The sequence below is a fragment of the Podarcis erhardii genome (genome assembly GCF_964252035.2).
Source record: "Podarcis erhardii genome assembly, chromosome: 15".
In the NCBI taxonomy this organism is placed as follows: Eukaryota; Metazoa; Chordata; class Lepidosauria; order Squamata; family Lacertidae; genus Podarcis; species Podarcis erhardii.
In genome coordinates, this window is record NC_138505.1 from 8,455,625 (window position 1) to 8,474,196 (window position 18,572).

Here is an 18,572-nt window from a genome sequence, read left to right on the forward strand (position 1 = left end):
CCTGGAAAAGACCCTGATGTTGGGAAAGATGGTGGGCACAAGGAGAAGGGGACGACAGAGGACGAGACGGTTGGACAGTGTTCTTGAAGCTACCAGCATGAGTTTGACCAAACTGCGGGAGGCAGTGGAAGACAGGAGTGCCTGGCATGTTCTGGTCCAGTGGGTCATGAAGAGGTGGACACAACTAAACGACTAAACAACAACACGAACTGTCAGGATGTTTCCCCCCGACCCCAAAGTGGGTTTTGCTCCCTCCTCCCCACTCTCTCCCCTTACCTGTGAGGATGATGTTGGGGATGGGGCCATGGCGGTTCGAGTTGCTCAGGTTCTGGCGGTTGAGCAGGTGGGGGTCGTGCGTGCTGCTGCTGCTACTGCTGCTGCTGGTGTTTGTGGTCCCACTGCCTGACAAGCCCATGTTGTCGCCTTGCGGGTAATTTAAGGCACCCAGGTCGTCCGAGAAGGCGTTGCTGTTGAACGCGAAGCCTCCGCTCATGTTGTCCACGTAGCCGTATTGATCGAACTGCGGAAAGGAAGGCTGGAGTGGGCCTGGGCCGGTTTTGGTGCTACGTTGCAGGATGGGACAGGTGGGGAGGACGGGCTGTCACACACACACACACACACACACACACACACAGACCTGAGGCAGGCAGGCCCAGAAAACCACCCCTCGCGTCATAAGGAAGAAGCTGCCTTATGAACTGGCTGGAATCAAGGAGTTGCCAGTGCTTGAGGTGGGCAGTTTTAAGGTAACGGTAAAGGTACCCCTGCCCGTATGGGCCAGTCGTGTCCGACTCTAGGGTTGTGCGCTCATCTCACTTAAGAGTCCGGGAGCCAGCGCTGTCCGCAATTCCGGGTCACGTGGCCAGCATGACGAAGCTGCTCTGGCGAGCCGGCACCAGCGCAGCACACGGAAACGCTGTTTACCTTCCCGCTATAAAGCGGTACCTATTTATCTACTTGCACTTAGGGGTGCTTTCGAACTGCTAGGTGGGCAGGAGCTGGGACCGAGAGATGGGAGCTCACCCCGCCACGGGGATTCGAACCGCCGACCATACGATCGGCAAGTCCTAGGCACTGAGGTTTTACCCACAGTGCCACCCGCGTCCCCAGTTTTAAGAGCCGCCTTATTTCTCTGTTTACGAGTTGTTTTGAGCTGCTTTTAATATTGTGTTTTATTGCTTCACCAGGGTGGGTTGATGATGATGATGATAAGCAGTGCTTTTTTTTCTAAAAAAAAGTTTAGGGGTACTCTCATTTTCCTACTCATATTGAAATACTGTCCCTCAATGAGGCCAAACTTAGATTCACAAAATGTTTAGGGGTATGCGTATCCCTGCGCCCCACCAGAAAAAAAAGCATTGATGATAAGAATACGAATAAGAATATGGCTGATCGACATCCGATGGCCTTTAAAATGTGTTTTTTTGGGGGGGAGGCCAAAAGGGCTGGCGCCCCTGGTAAGCCACAGAGAACACTTGCCACGCAGGTATCCCCCGCGGAGGACCTTAAGGTCCACAAATGACAACATTTTGGAGGTCCCAAGTCACAAGCTGATTAGATTGGTCTCAACTAGGGCCAGGGCCTTTTCAGTACTGGCCCCGACTTGGTGGAACGCTCTGTCCCAAGAGACTAGGGCCCTGTGGAATTTGACATCTTTCTGCAGGGCCGGTAAGACAGAGCTGTTCCGCCTGGCCTTTGGTTTGGACTCAGTGTGACCCTTATGTTTCCCTCCCCTTATGGTTTTGATCTATGGGCTACTTTTAAAATGAGGCTGCATTTTAAATTGCATTTTAACTTGTATTTTAAATTGGTTTTTTCCCCCCGTTATGTTTTTACTGTAATTTTACTCGTGTTAGCCACCCTGAGCCTGGCTCTGGCCGGGGAGGGCGGGGTAATAATAATAATAATAATAATAATAATAATAATTTATTTATATCCCGCCCTCCCCAGCCGAAGCAGGGCTCAGAGCGTCTAACAGCAGTAAAATAACACAACATTCTAAAATCATTTCATTATAAAATCAGTTCAAATCATATTAATAGCAACCATTGGGCTGGAGTTCTGTGAGGGTTGCCAAAAGAGGGGGTCAGGCTGCACCCTGGCCAAAGGCCAGGTGGAACAGCTCTGTCTTGCAGGCCCTGCGGAAAGATGTCAAGTCCCGCAGGGCCCTAGTCTCTTGTGACAGAGCGTTCCACCAGATTGGGGCCACAGCCGAAAAAGCCCTGGCTTTGGTTGAGGCCAGCCAGGAGGGTATAAATAAAATTATTATTATTATTATTATTATTATTATTATTATTATTATTATGCAACTCCCAGACACAAAAGGAGGTGGGGCAAGCGACGAGGAGACACCAAGTATACTCACGTTGCCCAGGCCGAAGTCACCCAGCTGCTGGCTGAACTGGTTCTGCAGCATAGAATTGGACTGGTAATGCATTGGGTAGGGGCACTGGGACTGCAGATGCTGCTGCTGCTGCTGCTGTTGCTGGTGTTGCTGCTGCTGTTGCTGGTGTTGCTGCTGGTGTTGGTGTTGGTGCTGGTGCTGGGCAGGCTGGCGCCCCTGCTGAGAGGCCGGCCCTTGCGCCTGGTGGAGGGACTTCTGATTGTGCGGCAGGAGCATCCCCGGCTGGCTGTAGGGGTACGGGGGCAGCCTCTGGTCGGCCGGCAGCTTGCTGGTGTCCAGCGGAACCCCCTGGAGAGGGAAGAGAGGCGTTCCAGTCCTGTTAAAAGGGAGTCTGCAGCCGCAGGGGGAAGGAGGGAAGGGGCTTCCCTACGCCGCTGCCCCCCGCCAAGTATTGAGGCAGCAGGGTGCAGAGGGTTCAGTGGTGGGAGAGTTCAGAGGTGAACTCCACCCTCCCTTAAAAAAAAAACAGATTGTACCAATTCAGACTGCAGGTTGGGAACAGAACCTTTTGATGCTCCCGCAAAAAGTGTGTCACTCCCTGCAATTCTAAAGACGAGCTGTTTTGGGTCGGGCCAAAGGGGGTCCATTTAGTCCAGCATCCTGTTTACACGGCGGCCCAATGGGAAGGGGAAGTCCGCAAACCAGGAGCTGTGTGCAACATTAGATCTCCCCTGGCTGCCAATTCCTGCACAGCCATCAGGACCAGCAGCCATGCAGACAACAAACCTCCTCCATGAATCTGCCTCAAAACTCACCACACAGCTCTTTTTATCCTTTCTTTCGTTTTCTTTTCTTCCCTTTTTATCTTTTTTTCCTCTCCCTCTCTTTTCCCTTTCTTTTGAGATTTTAAAACCACTTCTTTTATCCCGGTGTGTTTACTGGTTTGTATTGGGCCCAAGTTTCTGGAAATCTCTGGAAATGTATTAATAAAAATGGATATTTGCTACACACAAAAAATAAAAAATAAAGTAACTACACAGCTCCATGTAGGAAATGCTTCACAGAGCTAAGCTTCAATGTCTTCCTGGTTAATAAGAAGTCACAATGTCTTCTTGTATTTTGCAAAACTGCCACAGAGGGAGGTTGGCAATTATATACAACTCTATGTCTGCTTTATAAAAGATCCCTGTGGGGGGAAATCTGTTGGAGGTTTAGTCATACCTGCTGAGTTTGTATGTTTTTTTGCTGTTTGATCATGAAAACCATGTTACTGTGCACATCTCCTTATTAGCGCTGTTGCCTGGGGAATTAATAACTAAATTCGTTGCTCAACTCTTGAACGGTTCCTTTTCCCCCTTCCTGTTTTGCTATGGCTTACAGTGGTGCCCCGCAAGACGAACGCCTCGGAAGACGAAAAACTCGCTAGACGAAGGAGTTTTTCGTTTTCTTAGCCGCTTCGCAAGACGCATCTCCCTATGGGCTTGCTTCGCAAAACGAAGCTTGCCCCTCAAGCTCCGGGGGTAGTGGGGAAGCGCAGCGCGTCTTCCCCGCTGTCCCCGGACCTCTTTTGAAGCAAGGGGCGGCGGGGAGAAGATCGCTTCTCCCCGTTGCCAGCCCCGCAATCTCCGGGGACAGAGGGGAAGGCGTGCGCCTTTTGTCCCTGGACCCCTTTTGAACCAAGGGGCGGCAACGGGGAGAAGCGATTCTCCCCGCTGCCCCTTCCCTTGCTTTAAAACAGGTCCCCGGAGATTGCGGGGCAGGCAACGGGGAGAAGCAATCTTCTCCCCGCCGCCCCTTGCTTTAAACAGGCGCTTCCCCTCTGTCCCCAGACGGTCTCCATAGGAACGCATTGATCGATTTTCAATGCATTCCTATGGGAAACTGTGCTTCGCAAGAAGAAAAACTCGCAAGAAGAAAAAACTTGCGGAACGAATTAATTTCGTCTTGCGAGGCACCACTGTATAGCTAAACAAAACTATTCCTGCATGAATAAGCAGGCTGAGGAAGCATATCTGTTTTATTTTATTTTTGTTTAACGCAGAGAATTCTGTGTTACCCAGAGGAACATTCAAAATGGTTCGCTCTTACCCACAAGCCTGAAATGGTACAGCCCACTCAGGGGTCTAGTGGAAAGACCTGATTGAAGGAAAAGGAAGGAAAGGGAGATATCGAGAGCTCCACCTAGTGGGCATATATCAAAGTAAAAAGTACTGCTGCTTTTTACAGTCCATTTTCTACACCCTGCTATTCTCCCCACCAAGAACTCAAGGTGGTACCTGACTCCTGTTTGCCAGGCTTGGCACTGCCATTTGGGCAGGCTTGGCAATGGCCAAGGGCCTTAAGGGGTGTGGAAGGGGCCCTCACCGCTACCCACTGGCCCCATCTCTGATAATTTCATAGCTCTAAAGTCAGGGTAGGGCTGAGCCCTGCGCTAGGTGCGAGGGGGGCATGGATGGCACTGTCCCCACCCCAGAAGTCTGGCTCCTGGTTGGCCAATCTGAGAATAGGATGCTGGACTTGGTTGGGTCTGGGGCCTGATCCTGCAGAGCTGCTCTTACGAGTACACTGGTACCTCTGGTTACAGATGCTTCAGGTTTGCAGACTCTGCTAACCCAGAAATAGTACCTCGGGTTAAGAACTTTGCTTCAGCATGAGAACAGAAATTGTGGGCTGGCGGCGCAGCAGCAGCAGTGGGAGGCCCCATTAGCTAAAGTGGTGCTTCAGGTTAAGAACAGTTTCAGGTTAAGAACGGACCTCCAGAACGAATTAAGGACTTAACCCGAGGTACCCCTGTAACAGCGAGGCCCTTCCTGCCCTGCCTCTGGGCTTCCTGGAGGAATCTGAATGGCCATTCTGAGAACAGAATGCTGGAATAAATGGGTGTTTGGGTCTGATCCTGCAGGGTTGCACTTATGTGTCCTACACGGAGCCCGCAAATAGTCTCTGGGCAGGCCAAGAGACCCAGGTGGGTGAAGTGAGGAGAGGGGAGAGATGTCGATTCACCCCACCACTCAGGACAATGTCTGATTTCGTTGCAAACTGGCTATGCAAGGAGGTTCCTAATGCATGTGTGCTGGGGGACAGGAGTCCTAATAACTTCACCTCGTGTTTTTTTTAATCTTTTACATTTCAGAGGCTTGCCACATTTCTCGGATAGGAAACTGGCTGCTTGCTGGTTGCCCAAAAACATTGCATTCTCCTTGGCTGTCTTTTTAAACCAATCTCTTGCTTCATTGAACAGCTGGCACCATCTCCTAGGGAATAGGCAGCTCCAAAACCCAGAGAGATTGCCACAACTGTCCAGGAGGAGATGGGGGCTTTGCCCTGCTCCTTACTGGCAAAAGATGAGGTCATTAAAGTCAGGGACTGGGAGAGAATGCACACATGCACAGGCCTGAACAGTCTCCAGCAGATGGGAAAACATGTGGATTTACGGATCCACCTGCGATGTTTATCTGAATGGCACTGAAGTTGCTTGAGCTGCATAAAGGTGTGTCGCGGCGCCTCGGAGGGAGACACTTCCCAAACAGCCCAGCAGCTGGCGCTGTTGCTCCGCTGCCAACCCTGCTTAGACCCCCCTGGGAACCTTTCAGAGGGGAAAAACAGAGGAACCGGGAAAAGGTTCTGGAAGCAGCCTAGAATAAACGAGGCATTGGGGGGAAAATTTCTAGAAAATTACCACCTGAGAAGGAAAAGGAGGGCGGGTGCTTTTTCCCTGGAAGCTGAGATGAGATGGAGGGAGGGTAAAACACACGACGATGGAAAAGAACCAAACTAAAAGTTATTCTTCAAAAAAGGCAGAGGCCGAAAGCGAGCGCGCGAGAGCGCCCCGTGCGTACCTGCGTGATGGAGGACAATGTGGGTGACATAGTTGGCGAAAACTGTTTTGGGTGCGGCCTTCTCGAGTCTCCGCCCATTGGGAGGGTCAAGGGGCTGAGGGGGACCCTGCGGCGGGGCGAGGCGTTCAGGGGGGCGTAGGAGGAGGCGGGGGCGGAGGAGGAAGCAGAGGAGGGGGAGCCGCCATAGCTGGGCTGCTGCTGCTGCTGCTGAGGCTGCTGCAGGGTGGGATTGGGCTGCCCCGATTGGCTGCCGAGCGAGGAGGGGAGGGAGGGGTTGCTGAGGGAGGAGGAGAGGGAGGGGTTGCTGAGGGAGGAGGGCAGGGACTGGTTGCTGAGGGAGGAAGGGATGGAGGAGCTGCTGGGGGACGAGCGGAGGGAGGGGTTGCTCAGGGAGCCCTGCAGCGAGGGGTTGCTAAGCGAGGACTGAATGCAGGGGTTACTGAGGGAACTCTGCATAGATGAGCACAGCCCTGTGGGGACAAAAAGAAAGAACAGAACGAAATAAATAAATGTGAGTGGGGGGGGGGAAGGAAATGAAGAGAGACACACACACATACAGGCCCGGTTCACACCAGACGCCAAACCATAGCTGTCAACGTTTCCCTTCTTTTAAGTGAAATTCCCTTCTTCCGAATAGGATTCTTCACAAGGAAAGGGAAAAGTTGATAGCTATGAGCCAAACCGTGGAGTGGACACGAACGAGCAGGTTGCCGGGAGGACGGCCTGCCTGCTGCCGCATGACCCTGGTTTAGTGTAGCATTAAGTTTGAACCTTGAAGCAAGATAAGCTCTGGTTTGGAAGATGTGCTAAGATCATGGGCAGACAAACTAAGGCCCAGGGGCTGGATCCGGCCCAATCGCCTTCTAATTCCTGCCCCTGGATGGTCCAGGAATCAGCGTGTTTTTACATGAGTAGAATGTGTCCTTTTATTTAAAATGCATCTCTGGGTTATTTGTGGGACACAGGACTTCATTCATTTTTTAAAATTATTTTTCAAAATATAATCTGGCCCCACACAAGATCTGCGCGATAGTGGAATGGCCACCTGCTGAAAAAGTTTGCTGACCCTTGGGCTAAGTCAAACCATGGTGTACTACAAACCAAAACCATGGTGTACTGCAAACCAGTGTGTTCCCAGAGTGATGGTCGCAGCCATGGGGCTCCCGATCACCCCACACGGTCATGTTGCTGCCGTACGACCCAGGACTAAACCACAGTTCAGCTTGGTGTTAGATCTGAACCCGGAAACAAGATAAACCATGAGTCCTGGTTGGCACAATGTGCTAAACCAAACCATGGTGCACTGTGGACAAGTAGGTTCCCAGAATGACAATTGCACTCCCACCCAGTCTTGCTGCTCAGGTACGATCCAGGACTAAACCGTGATTTAGATTACCGTTAGGTCCAAACCCAGAAGAAAGAAAAACCATGGTCCCAGGATTGGGCAATGTGCCAAGGCAAACCATGGCTTCCTTTACAGGAGGAGGACCAAGGAAGCGGCAAAGGAGCTGTGTTCTTCACTCTGAGTATCTTTGCTCTGGGAACTCGCACATCCACCAAACCACAGCAAGCCACGGTTTAGCTCAGCATTAGGTGTGAACCACATCTCCCTCGCGTACACACACAATTACCCATGGAGACACATGAACCCCCCTGCCCTGTGTGATCGTGGACGGGGGGGGAGGGGCAATGGGAGCACATGCATGGAGGTGAGAACAGAAAAATGGCATGGGCACATACTCCCAACCACATGGACCTCAGAAGGGAGTGGAAGGAAGGCCCTCAATTCCCAAAGCTGGGCAAGGGGGCTGGGAGTTGATACATGCCCACCACCCGAATGGGAGGGGAGAGGGAACCCCCAGCTTATGCTAAAGTTATCGGGTTCAGAACCATGTCATAGATTCAGGTGCCAGGGAAATGGGAAAGACTGGAGATTTTGGAAAGTTGCTGCCAGAGCAGATGGCACTGGGCTAATGACACTGTCATACTTAAAAGGTAAAGGGACCCCTGACCGTTAGGTCCAGTTGCGGATGACTCTGGGGTTGTGGCGCTCATCTCGCTTTATTGGCCGAGGGAGCCGGCGTATAGCTTCCGGGTCATGTGGCCAGCATGACTAAGCCGCTTCTGGCGAACCAGAGCAGCGCACGGAAACGCCGTTTACCTTCCCGCCGGAGGGGTACCTATTTATCTACTTGCACTTTGACATACTTTCGAACTGCTAGGTGGGCAGGAGCTGGGACCGAGCAACAGGAGCTCACCCCATCGCGGGGATTCGAGCCACCGACCTTCTGATCGGCAAGCCCTAGGCTCTGTGGTTTAGACCACAGCGCCACCTGCGTCCCTGTCATACTTAAAAGAAACCCGTTAATGAACATGCCCAACTTGGGTTCGTTCATTTCAACAGGCCAGGTTTAACTAACAGATCCCACTAATGGAAGCCCGCCTGAGAACTTAGGCTAGGGCAACGGGACTTCCCCACACTCTTCCCGGTGCCCCACCACAATTGGCTTGTGTTTGTAGAACCCACACAGGAGAAGAAGGAAGATTGCTCCACCAGTGCAAGCAATCTCTGCTTATCTGATGGAACAATCTCCTTAGTGCTATGCTGAATTCCCCCCAATGGGTCTGTTGTGAGCAGGACTTGACTGAATACAACCGAGAGTCGCAGCGTCCGACAGGTCGCATGCAACTGAGTCCTACCCAGAGCAGACCTACTGAAATGGATGAACCTGCTGGTGGGCCCTCCAAATGTTGTGGGGCTCCACTTCCCATCTGCCCCAGCCAGCAAGGGCCAAAGGTCAAGGGTGAAGGGAGGTGTGGCCCAGCAAAATCTGGAGGGCATCAGGTTGGCGGGGCAGTTGATCTAACCGATCAGTCGATCGACTAAACACTGCGGCCCCAGTGGCCCTGGAGGAAGGCAATCTCCCTCTCTTGCCCAGCAGTGGAATGGGTGGGGCAGTGCCCCATGCTCCAGCAAAGGAGGAATAAGGACTCACTCTTAAGCTCCCAATTGTTTGTAGCCCCGTTTGGGACACAGGGGGGTGGTTTGGTGAAAACAGCCCCCCAGGTCCAATGCTGAGGCCTGGTGGCCCACATCTAATAATACAGTGGTACCTCGGGTTACATACGCTTCAGGTTACAGACTCCTCTAACCCAGACATAATACCTCGGGATAAGAACTTTGCTTTAGGATGAGAACAGAAATCGCGCGGCAGCAGCCGGAGGCCCCATTAGCTAAAGAGGTGCTTCAGGTTAAGAACAGTTTCAGGTTAAGAACGGACCTCCGGAATGAATTAAGTACGTAACCAGAGGTACCACTGTAATAATAATAATAAATTTTGATTTTTTTTTTTATTTACATCTGGCCTACAGAACAGACATTTCCTGTCCTTTCAGCTCCCCCATATCCCACGGTTTGGTGGTTTGAGGAAGGGCCAATCGTGGGGCTATCCTGTGGTTCTGCCCACTGTTTGGCTCTACACACACACACACACACACACACACCCCACCCCAGCGCTTCTCCTGAGTTCCCCGGCTGGGCTCCTCTGCGCACGGTCAAGGTGTCACCTGGGGAGTCGTAGCCGGGGCCGAGCCCCATGCCGCCGCTGATGCCCAGGTGTGTCATGGTGTTGGCCAGGTTGCCGGTGCTGCTGCCGCCACTCAGGCTGGGGTAGGCGGACTCCTCCGGGTCCAGCGGCGTGGGCAGCGGGGAGGGGAAGTGGAGGTTGGTGAGGTCCGGGAGGGAGCCCCCCGTGTTGAGGGCGGTGGGGATCAGAGGCAGGTTGGCAGGCTGGTCTGGGGATGGGAAGATGCTGAAAGAGAGACAGGCAGAGGGAGAGATGTCGTCCTGGTGAGGACTCAAGACTTCAGACGGGTTTACACACAGAGAGCGTAATGCATCACTTCAAAAGGCAGGTTGGCAGGTATCACATTTTTAATGCAATTCTCCATTTTTTTAAAAAAAAATCCCTGCAGTTAGAAAATGTGCACAAAACCTCTCCCCCGCACGTGCATCCTTTCTAGCTGCAGGGAGTTGTGCTTCGCTTTTTTAACATGGGGAGGTAATATTCATTTAAAAAAAGAAGAGAATTACAGTGGTGCCCCGCAAGACGAATGCCTCGCAAGACGGAAAACTCGCTAGACGAAAGAGTTTTCCTATGGGCTTGCTTCGCAAGACGAAAATGTCTTGCGAGTTCCTGCGGGTTTTTTTTTCCTCCCCCCCCCTTTTTCTAAGCCACCAAGCCGCTTATCCGCTAAAAGCCGCTAAACCGCTAATAGCGCTAATCCGCTAAGCCGTCAATGGGCTTGCTTCGCAAGACGAAAAAACCGCTAGACGAAGAGACTCGCGGAACGGATTAATTTCGTCTTGCGAGGCACCACTGTAGATGATCACCATCATTATTGTTATAGGCCTAAATATTCAGCCTGCTTCAAATCCCCAACCTATCATTTAAGAGGGTAAGTTAGACACAGGTGGATCTATATTTACCATATTTTTTGCTCTATAAGACTTTTTCCCTCCTAAAAAGTAAGGGGAAATGTGTGTGCGTCTTATGGAGCGAATGCAGGCTGCGCAGCTATCCCAGAAGGCAGAACAGCAAGAGGGATCGCTGCTTTCGCTACGCAGTGATCCCTCTTGCTGTTCTGGCTTCTGAGATTCAGAATTTTTTTTTTTTCTTGTTTTCCTCCTCCAAAAACTAGGTGCGTCTTGTGGTCTGGTGCGTCTTACAGAGCGAAAAATACGGTATGTATTAATGTATTTCCCACAATGCAAAATCGTAAATTATCAGGGCGGTATGCAATGGCTGGAAACAAACTTTGTTATAAGAATAAATAAAAGAGATGCCTGAGAGTCAAAAGTGAGAGTTGCCATCTCTCTGCTGGAAGGCCATTCCCTAGCATGGGACTGGTGACACTAAATGACTGACGTGTGGTTGAAGCTGGAACTTGGGGACCAAGCCGGGATAGAAGGGCTTCCAAGCTGGAAATCTGCGCTGGTACTTACTGGATCCCAGGCACCTCGCAGGACCTCGGACGGACAGACGATGAGGAGAGCTGAGAGAGGAAAAGAGGAAGGTGGAGTCAACTGAAAATCAATATACAGATATGGGAAACTTATTGGCCACACAGGGTTCCGATGCCTATGTGATCAAGGAACGCCAAATCATACAAAACAAGTGTCTGGGGGCTGCAGCCTTTGTCGGAATCTCAAACTGCGCACAATTCACCTACTTTTTTGGTGTCCCAGGGCTTCAGCAACTGCTTGCCGTCGTCCAGGAGACTCTCTTCGATGGAAGGCACATGGAAAGGAAACACTGGAAGAGAGGAATACCACAGAATCGTAGAATTGGAAGGATCACCATGAGGATCACCTAGCCCCAAGGTTCCCCAAACTTGGGTCTCCAGCTGTTTTGGGACTACAACTCCCATCATCCCTGAACACTGGTCCTGCTAGCTAGGGATGATGGGAATTGTAGTCCAAAAACAGTCCGCGACTCAGTTTTGGGAAACCCTGATCCAGTCCAATCCCCTACAAATGCCGGAATCTTTCACCCAACATGGGGAAGAAACCCATGGTCCTGAGGTTTAGAGTCTCATGCTGTACCGACTTGAGCTATCCCCTGGGGTCAGGTGGAGACAGGACAGCTGGTCAGGCCAGTTGTGGCTCCTCCCCTTCAGGGGGTGGAGCCTGGGGAAGCCACACCCCTGTGGTGTTGAGAGGCAAGGCTGCAGGGAACTGCCGCTTCCCCAGCTGGGTCCACACCATGTCTCCCAGCATGCCCTGATTGAGCACACAGACCACCAGAGCATGATGGGAGATGTAGTCTTGACGTCAGGAAATGGTCACAGCGGAGCCAGTTGATTCTAAGGAAGCGGCAATGCTCTTTTTTTGGCAAGGGCACCCAAGTTGCCTTAAATTTTTCCACAATTTTCTTGCATTTATATCCCGCCTTTTTCTCCAGGGAGCTCAGGGTGGTGTTTGTGGTTCTGACCCCACCTCTCCTCACTTGATCACCACAAAAACCCTATGAGGTAGCGGAGGCTGAGAGACAGCAATTGGCCTGAGGTAGCCCTGCAAGCTTTGTGGATTTGAACTACGGTCTCTTCCGGGTCATAGTCTTAACCGCTACGCCATTGCCGACTCGACAGTCAGCGTGGGAGTTTTCAGTGCCTTTGCTTATGTGGTGGCGGCGGGGGGTAGACAAACCCTTTTCCTAATCACCATGGGAACAGGCAACCCAGCACCCCAAACGTATAGGCCAGCCTTGCTGGCAAGGGACTCCCCCTTCTTGGAATAGCATTATGGGGCCTAAGAAATTCACCAGGCAAGGAAAGTGGGGGGGGGGGGAGAGACAAGCAAGGAGACAGTGGTTACCTTTGCTATCCATGTCGTTATCCAAGTAACCTGAGGGCGGGAGGGAGAAAGGGGGCGCAGAATAAGATCGGTGTCAAGTTGAATCAGACTTTCAGCACCCTTAACAAACTAACAGCTCCCAGAATCCTTTGGGGGAAGCCATGACTGTTCAAAGGGGGCAGCAGGGTGCTTTAAATGTATAGGGGGAATAGAGCCAAATTTCCCTGGCTAGTCTTCTAATCAGCACATTAAAAAATAAAATAAAAATCAAGGAGATTGGACGGCACAAAATTGGGGATGTCCAAAGTCATTCCCATCCTTTCCTCTGACCCATCTACCCCTTGATGGGGTAGATTCTCCCCCCCCCCGACAGAGGAAAAGGGCCACTCACCGCTCTTGCGATTTGGAGGGGGGGCGCCCTGGGAGGGCCCCAGGTATGTGTCCTGCGGATTGGGGTTCATCACGCTCGTGTGCAGGGCGGAATCAGAATTTGTTCTGCTTTGCAAGGGCAGAGGGGAGAATTAAGGGGGGGGGGAGACAAACATTAGAATGCATAATAATAATAATAATAATAATAATAATAATAATAATAATAATAAATACTCCACCCATCTGGCTATGTTTCCCCAGCCACTCTGGGTGGCTCCCAACAGAATATTAAAAACACAGTAAGATATCAAACTTTTAAAACTTCCCTAAACAGGGCTGCCTTCAGATGTCTTCTAAAAGTCAAGACAGTTGTTTATTTTCTTGACATCTGATGGGAGGGTGTTCCGCAGGGCGGGTGCCACCACCGAGAAGGCCCTCTGCCTGGTTCCCTGTAACTTCACTTCTCGCAGGGAGGGAACTGCCAGAAGGCCTTCAGAGCTGGGCCTCAGTGGGGGTGGAGACTCTCCTTTAGGTTTACTGGGCTGAGGATGTTTAGGGCTTTAAAGGTCAGTACCAACACTTTGAATTGTGCTCGGAAACGTACTGGGAGCCGGTGTAGGTCATTTAAGGACCGGTGTAAATGGGACAGGATTAAGAACAGCACAGAGGGAAAGGAGGAAAGCCAAAGTTTAAAAAGAAATGTACAACAAATTTGAAATCTGTAATTCATAGGTCGAGATTTGGAAGTTCAATAAAAATTTGACACGTAAAGTCTTTAGAATTGCCAAAGCTGGAACAACGATGCAGGAGGTTGGTGTGGAAACAAGGGGGCAGGTGGGGAATGCCGGATATTCTTAGCACATAGGCAAGCTCGTTAAGCTCATAGCTGTTCCTTCCCCAACACAGACCGAACCACTCCTTCGAATTTGACCCACAACCACACACCACCAGGGGGAGTCTGCTAACAACTCTCAGCACACATAGCAGTTTTCCCAGGATTCCTTGTGAGGAATGACTTGTCAAAGTGGTGTCACAGGGTTTTAAAAAAATGTATAGTAGTGGGAAGGGGTATTTTTATTGTTGTTGTTGTTGTTGTTGTTACTGGGTTATGCTTTTTGTAGTTTTATGCTGCAAACTGCCCTGTGACCTTTGGAAGAAGGGTAGCATGTACATTTAAATAAGTAAGCAAGTAAATGTGCAGGTATGATATTTCTGAAATTTTGAATTACCGGTACTTTGATTTTACTGAATGGATTTAGTTGTTCTGATGAATTTGCTGCTGCTTGCTTTATTTATATGCTACTGCAGTTGCCATTTTTGCTTCTTTATAATGCAACCGTGCTGGTCGTGAGACGCTTTGGGCTTGGCATTGTGTTGCTGGAAAAGTGGAATATAACTATTAAATCAAATCAAATCCAAAGCTGCGGCTGTGCGCACGTAATTCATCTCCCTGAATCTCCTGTGCAAAACTGTGATCCATACTGGGGTCTCCGTGGGGTGGGGAGGGCACCCTATGTTTTGCAGGAGGGGCTGGATCTTTCTGCGGCAGGGCCAGTTCTTCTTCATGTACTATCCTGTTGTTGTTGTTGTTTAGTCGTTTAGCCATGTCCGACTCTTCGTGACCCCCTGGACCAGAGCATGCCAGGCACTCCTGTCTTCCACTGCCTCCCGCAGTTTGGTCAAACTCATGTTTGTAGCTTCAAGAACACTGTCCCACCATCTCGTCCTCTGTCCTCCCCTTCTCCTTGTGCCCACCATCTTTCCCAATATCAGGGTCTTTTCCAGGGAGTCTTCTCTTCTCATGAGGTGGCCAAAGTATTGGAGCCTCAGCTTCACGATCTGTCCTACCAGTGAGCACTCAGGGCTGATTTCCTTAAGAATGGAGAGGTTTGATCTTCTTGCAGTCCATGGGACTCTTGAGAGTCTCCTCCAGCACCAGAATTCAAAAGCATCCATTCTTCAGCGATCAGCCTTCTTTGTGGTCCAGCTCTCACTTCCATACATCACTACTGGGAAAACCAGAGCTTGAACTATACGAACCTTTGTTGGCAAGGTGATGTCTCTGCTTTTTAAGATGCTGTCTACGTTTGTTCTCCCAAGAAGCAGGCGTCTTTTAATTTTGTGACTGCTGTCACCATCTGCAGTGATCATGATCATCCTATGTGCTGCTTTTTCGAGGGCTTTCCGTCTTCCGTGCTCCGCATTAGCGCCCAGATCGGAGGCAAAGATGCGGTGGGAGACCCAGGGCGGTGGGGATGGGAGAGAAGGAAGAGTCTCTGCCAATTAAGAAAGCACCCAGAGACCCAGACAAGGCACAGCCTGTCCGTCGGCTGGCAGAGGGAGGAAGCGTGGGCAGGGGAAGAACAGCCGCTGCCTTGCCAGGCTCCCTGCTTCCAAAAGCTTCCCAGAGTTTTTTAACTGTGCTTTTGGGACCCGGGGCTGGGAGAAGGGCGAGGAAGGGAGGGACGTCACGGGGGAAGAATCCGTGTCGTTCCCGGGGGGAAACAACGGGGGCATTGTTGGCCGAGCCCAGCAGAGATGCGTGCAACCAGCCGGAAGCCATTGCCTTGTCTACTGAAGCAAAAACGGGACTTCTTTTTTTATATAGAGGGGGCAGGAGCAAAAGATGGTACTTCTGGACCAGGGTCTCTCACGCAAACGGTGAACATGAGGCGGGTGGCGAGGTAAAATAAAATATATCCCTGTGAGATAAGGGATGTGTGTAGGCAGGAAAATCCTTGCACCCGGAAAAAAAGGTTTGTTTCAAAATAAAAACTGGAAATCTTGCACTAAAAAACCTCCCTGGTTGGGGGGGGGGGAAGATGCAGAAAATGAAAAAAAAAGTCAGGGTAATAAATGGATAGCTTATTTTTTTTGTAACACAGATATGAAAACACTTTAAAGCTTTGCAAAGAGTAAGGCTTAAATGGTTTGTTTGATTCATGATTATTCCTATTGCTATTATCATTACCTGCCCTACACCATTAAAACACGTTAAAAAAAGCAATTTGCAATCACAAAAACGAGTCCTAAAAATATACACCTCCATGGTCAAAAGCCAGGGCAAAGAGGTGTGTCTTCTACAATCTTTGGAAGCTGAATAATGAAGGTGCCCGATGCACCTCTGCCGGAAGGAGTTCCACCGCTTAGGGGCCACCACAGAGTAGGCCCTTCTCCTGGGCCCCCGCCACCCTGAGCTACTGAGGGCAGAGGAGCGCTAGCAATAGCAACCCACCCCCCGCCTCAGAACCTGAGGGGGTCTGTAGGGAAGGAGGTGGCCTTTCAAGAATTTGGGACCTGTCATTTAGGACTTCAAACGGTAACGTGGGCATCTTGAATTGGACCAGGAAACAAACTGGCAACAGGTGTAGCTGCTTGAAAATGGCCGGTCGCTGCATTTTGGACGGGTTGAAGTTTCGGAGCTGCCTTCGAGGGCAGCCCCACGTAGAGCACATTGCAACAATACAATCTCAACGTTACCAAAGCACAGAATACCTTGGGCCAAGGCATCTCTCGAAAGCATATTTATGAACAAAAAGTGAACGGCGAGAGTTGTTGCGGGCTTGGACATTTCTTCCCTGCCTTAAGACTTAACCTTCTTCGATAGCTACGGCAGCAGAAGATACCGTAACAAATTTGCCCTCCAAGCCCCCCTATAAGAGATGATGCCTTCTTTCCTTCTGTACTCAAGACCACACACTTGCAGCCCAGTTAGCAAGAACCTGGCACGGACTAAAAGGGGAAGGAAATACAGAATCGAAAAAGTGGCTCACCTGTTGAGTGCTGCCGGCAGCCTAAACAAGTGTCCTTTCTCCATCGGAAAGTTCCCCCAGGGCATTGTCCTTCAAAATGGGGTGGGGGAAAAGCAAGTGGATTACTTCTAGGGGACTAGAAACTTGGCAGGAGGAAGTAAACAGAGGAAAAGGAAGATGTGGGATGTGGGGAGTCTTAGGGCCCCCTATTCCCCTCCCAGAGCTACAATTCCCAGAGCGGTTCAGCGATCAATCTCTCTTCAGAGGGAATTCTGGGAATTGCCACTCTGGGAACTAACGATTACTGGTGACAGTTCCCACAATTCCTTGAGGGGAGCCATAACTGTTTGAAGTAAGATCATAGCGCTTTCTGCAGAAGGCTATCCCAAAATTCCTCTCCTTCGCTCTAATTACCCATAATGTTCTTGAATAGAAAAACAAGCCAGGGAGTCCTCTCAGGTCGTCCAAAATGGGGGTCCCTTGGCATCGTTAATACCCAAACGTACTTTCTGATTACCCAACAGAACCAACACGATGGCCAGAAATAATTACAATGTGAAAAACTTTATGAAATAATTCAAAACATCAAAACTAACAAACTGAAGTCTCTGAAAGTCTCTGAAAGTCCTTAATCATGAATCACGGTCCCTGACTTTACCCGGCGCAGAGCAAGCTGTGAAGCTTTGTATAATCAGCAAATGTCGCAGTTCTGATGCCCAACTCTGAACTCTGCTGTACAGTGTTTCCGGATAACAACTACTGTTTCGTTGAATTCTTCATCAGCCAATTAGTTCAACACTCGTAAGTAGAAAGATATGCAATTTCTTCATTAACCAATCTTTTTTTGAATAGATATTATATACATGAGAATGAAAAATACCCTGGAACAGTGCTCATGCGATTATGTAGTCACTGTTCCAGAGTAAAGTCTGGCACTGTGATTCATTTAAGGACTTTCAGAGACTTCAGTTTGTTAGTTTTGATGTTTTGAATTATTCCATAAAGTTTTTCACATTGTAATTGTTTCTGGCCCATCGTGTTGCTTTTGATATTGCTGACTCATATTTTGCAACACAGGGGTTTGTTTAATTACCCAACAGAACAGCAGGGGAAACTGTCCCCTTCCACCCCCACCCCAGGAAAACTGGGAGATACATGCATGTGTTTTTAATACAGTGGTACCTCGGGTTGCAGCTCCCTTGGCCAATAAAGCGAGATGAGCGCCGCAACCCCAGAGTCCGTCACGACTGGTCCTAATGGTCAGGGGTCCCTTTACCTTTACCTTTACCTCGGGTTAAGTACTTAATTTGTTCCAGAGGTCCGTTCTTAACCTGAAACTGTTCTTAACCTGAAGCACCACTTTAGCTAATGGGGCCTCCCGCTGCTGCCATGCCGCTGCATGATTTCTGTTCTTATCCTGAAGCAAGGTTCTTAACCCTGAAGCACTATTTCTGGGTTAGCAGAGTGTGTAACCTGAAGTGTATGTAACCCGAGGTACCACTGTAGATGAAATGTACTACCAAACTTCCCTGCATAAGGAAGGGAGGACACATGACCAGTAGTCTTTCAGTTTCACTTGGAGGCAGCCTGTCTCCCGTCCATGTTGCCAGAACATGCTCAGAGGTTCAAGAGACGAGGCAGTGAACGACTGGGGGAGGAGGCGCTCTCGCAAGTGAAGCTTTCTCAGAGAGCTGTATGACATTTGACACAGCCTTCTGCTACAGGGACAACATTAGAGGAGGAAAGAGATTTTGAAAGTCCCTTCCTGTCTTAGGCAAAAAAAAGGGCCCCATTCTACCAAGGCAGCAGAACGAGGCAGAGAAATTCTGAGGCGAGAAAAGAACGATCTGCACCACTTCGGACCGCAAGGAGGGAACGTTTTTGGGGAATGTTCCCCTCCTTAAAAGTATAAA

At 50.2% G+C, this 18,572-nt stretch overlaps 1 protein-coding gene and 1 long non-coding RNA gene across 2 annotated transcripts in view; both read right to left on the reverse strand.

Moving 5' to 3' along the window:
• The window catches only part of CRTC2 (CREB regulated transcription coactivator 2), a 41,549-nt gene that overhangs the window by 2,791 nt on the left and 20,186 nt on the right, over positions 1–18,572 (reverse strand). Inside the window, exons 5-13 of the mRNA XM_081840947.1 lie at positions 16,681–16,749; positions 12,930–13,033; positions 12,560–12,589; positions 11,416–11,498; positions 11,189–11,238; positions 9,751–9,995; positions 6,184–6,653; positions 2,366–2,692; positions 277–520 (exon numbers count right to left, since the gene is read on the reverse strand). Of these exons, the coding sequence (XP_081697073.1) occupies positions 277–520; positions 2,366–2,692; positions 6,184–6,653; positions 9,751–9,995; positions 11,189–11,238; positions 11,416–11,498; positions 12,560–12,589; positions 12,930–13,033; positions 16,681–16,749 (1,622 nt within the window). The remainder of the gene's footprint in view (positions 1–276; positions 521–2,365; positions 2,693–6,183; positions 6,654–9,750; positions 9,996–11,188; positions 11,239–11,415; positions 11,499–12,559; positions 12,590–12,929; positions 13,034–16,680; positions 16,750–18,572) is intronic.
• LOC309330139 lies at positions 3,364–6,177 on the reverse strand. Its single transcript, XR_014151304.1, has 3 exons — positions 5,142–6,177; positions 4,303–4,909; positions 3,364–3,717 (listed from the first exon to the last, which is right to left on the reverse strand). It is a non-coding gene; the product is annotated as an uncharacterized lncRNA (long non-coding RNA).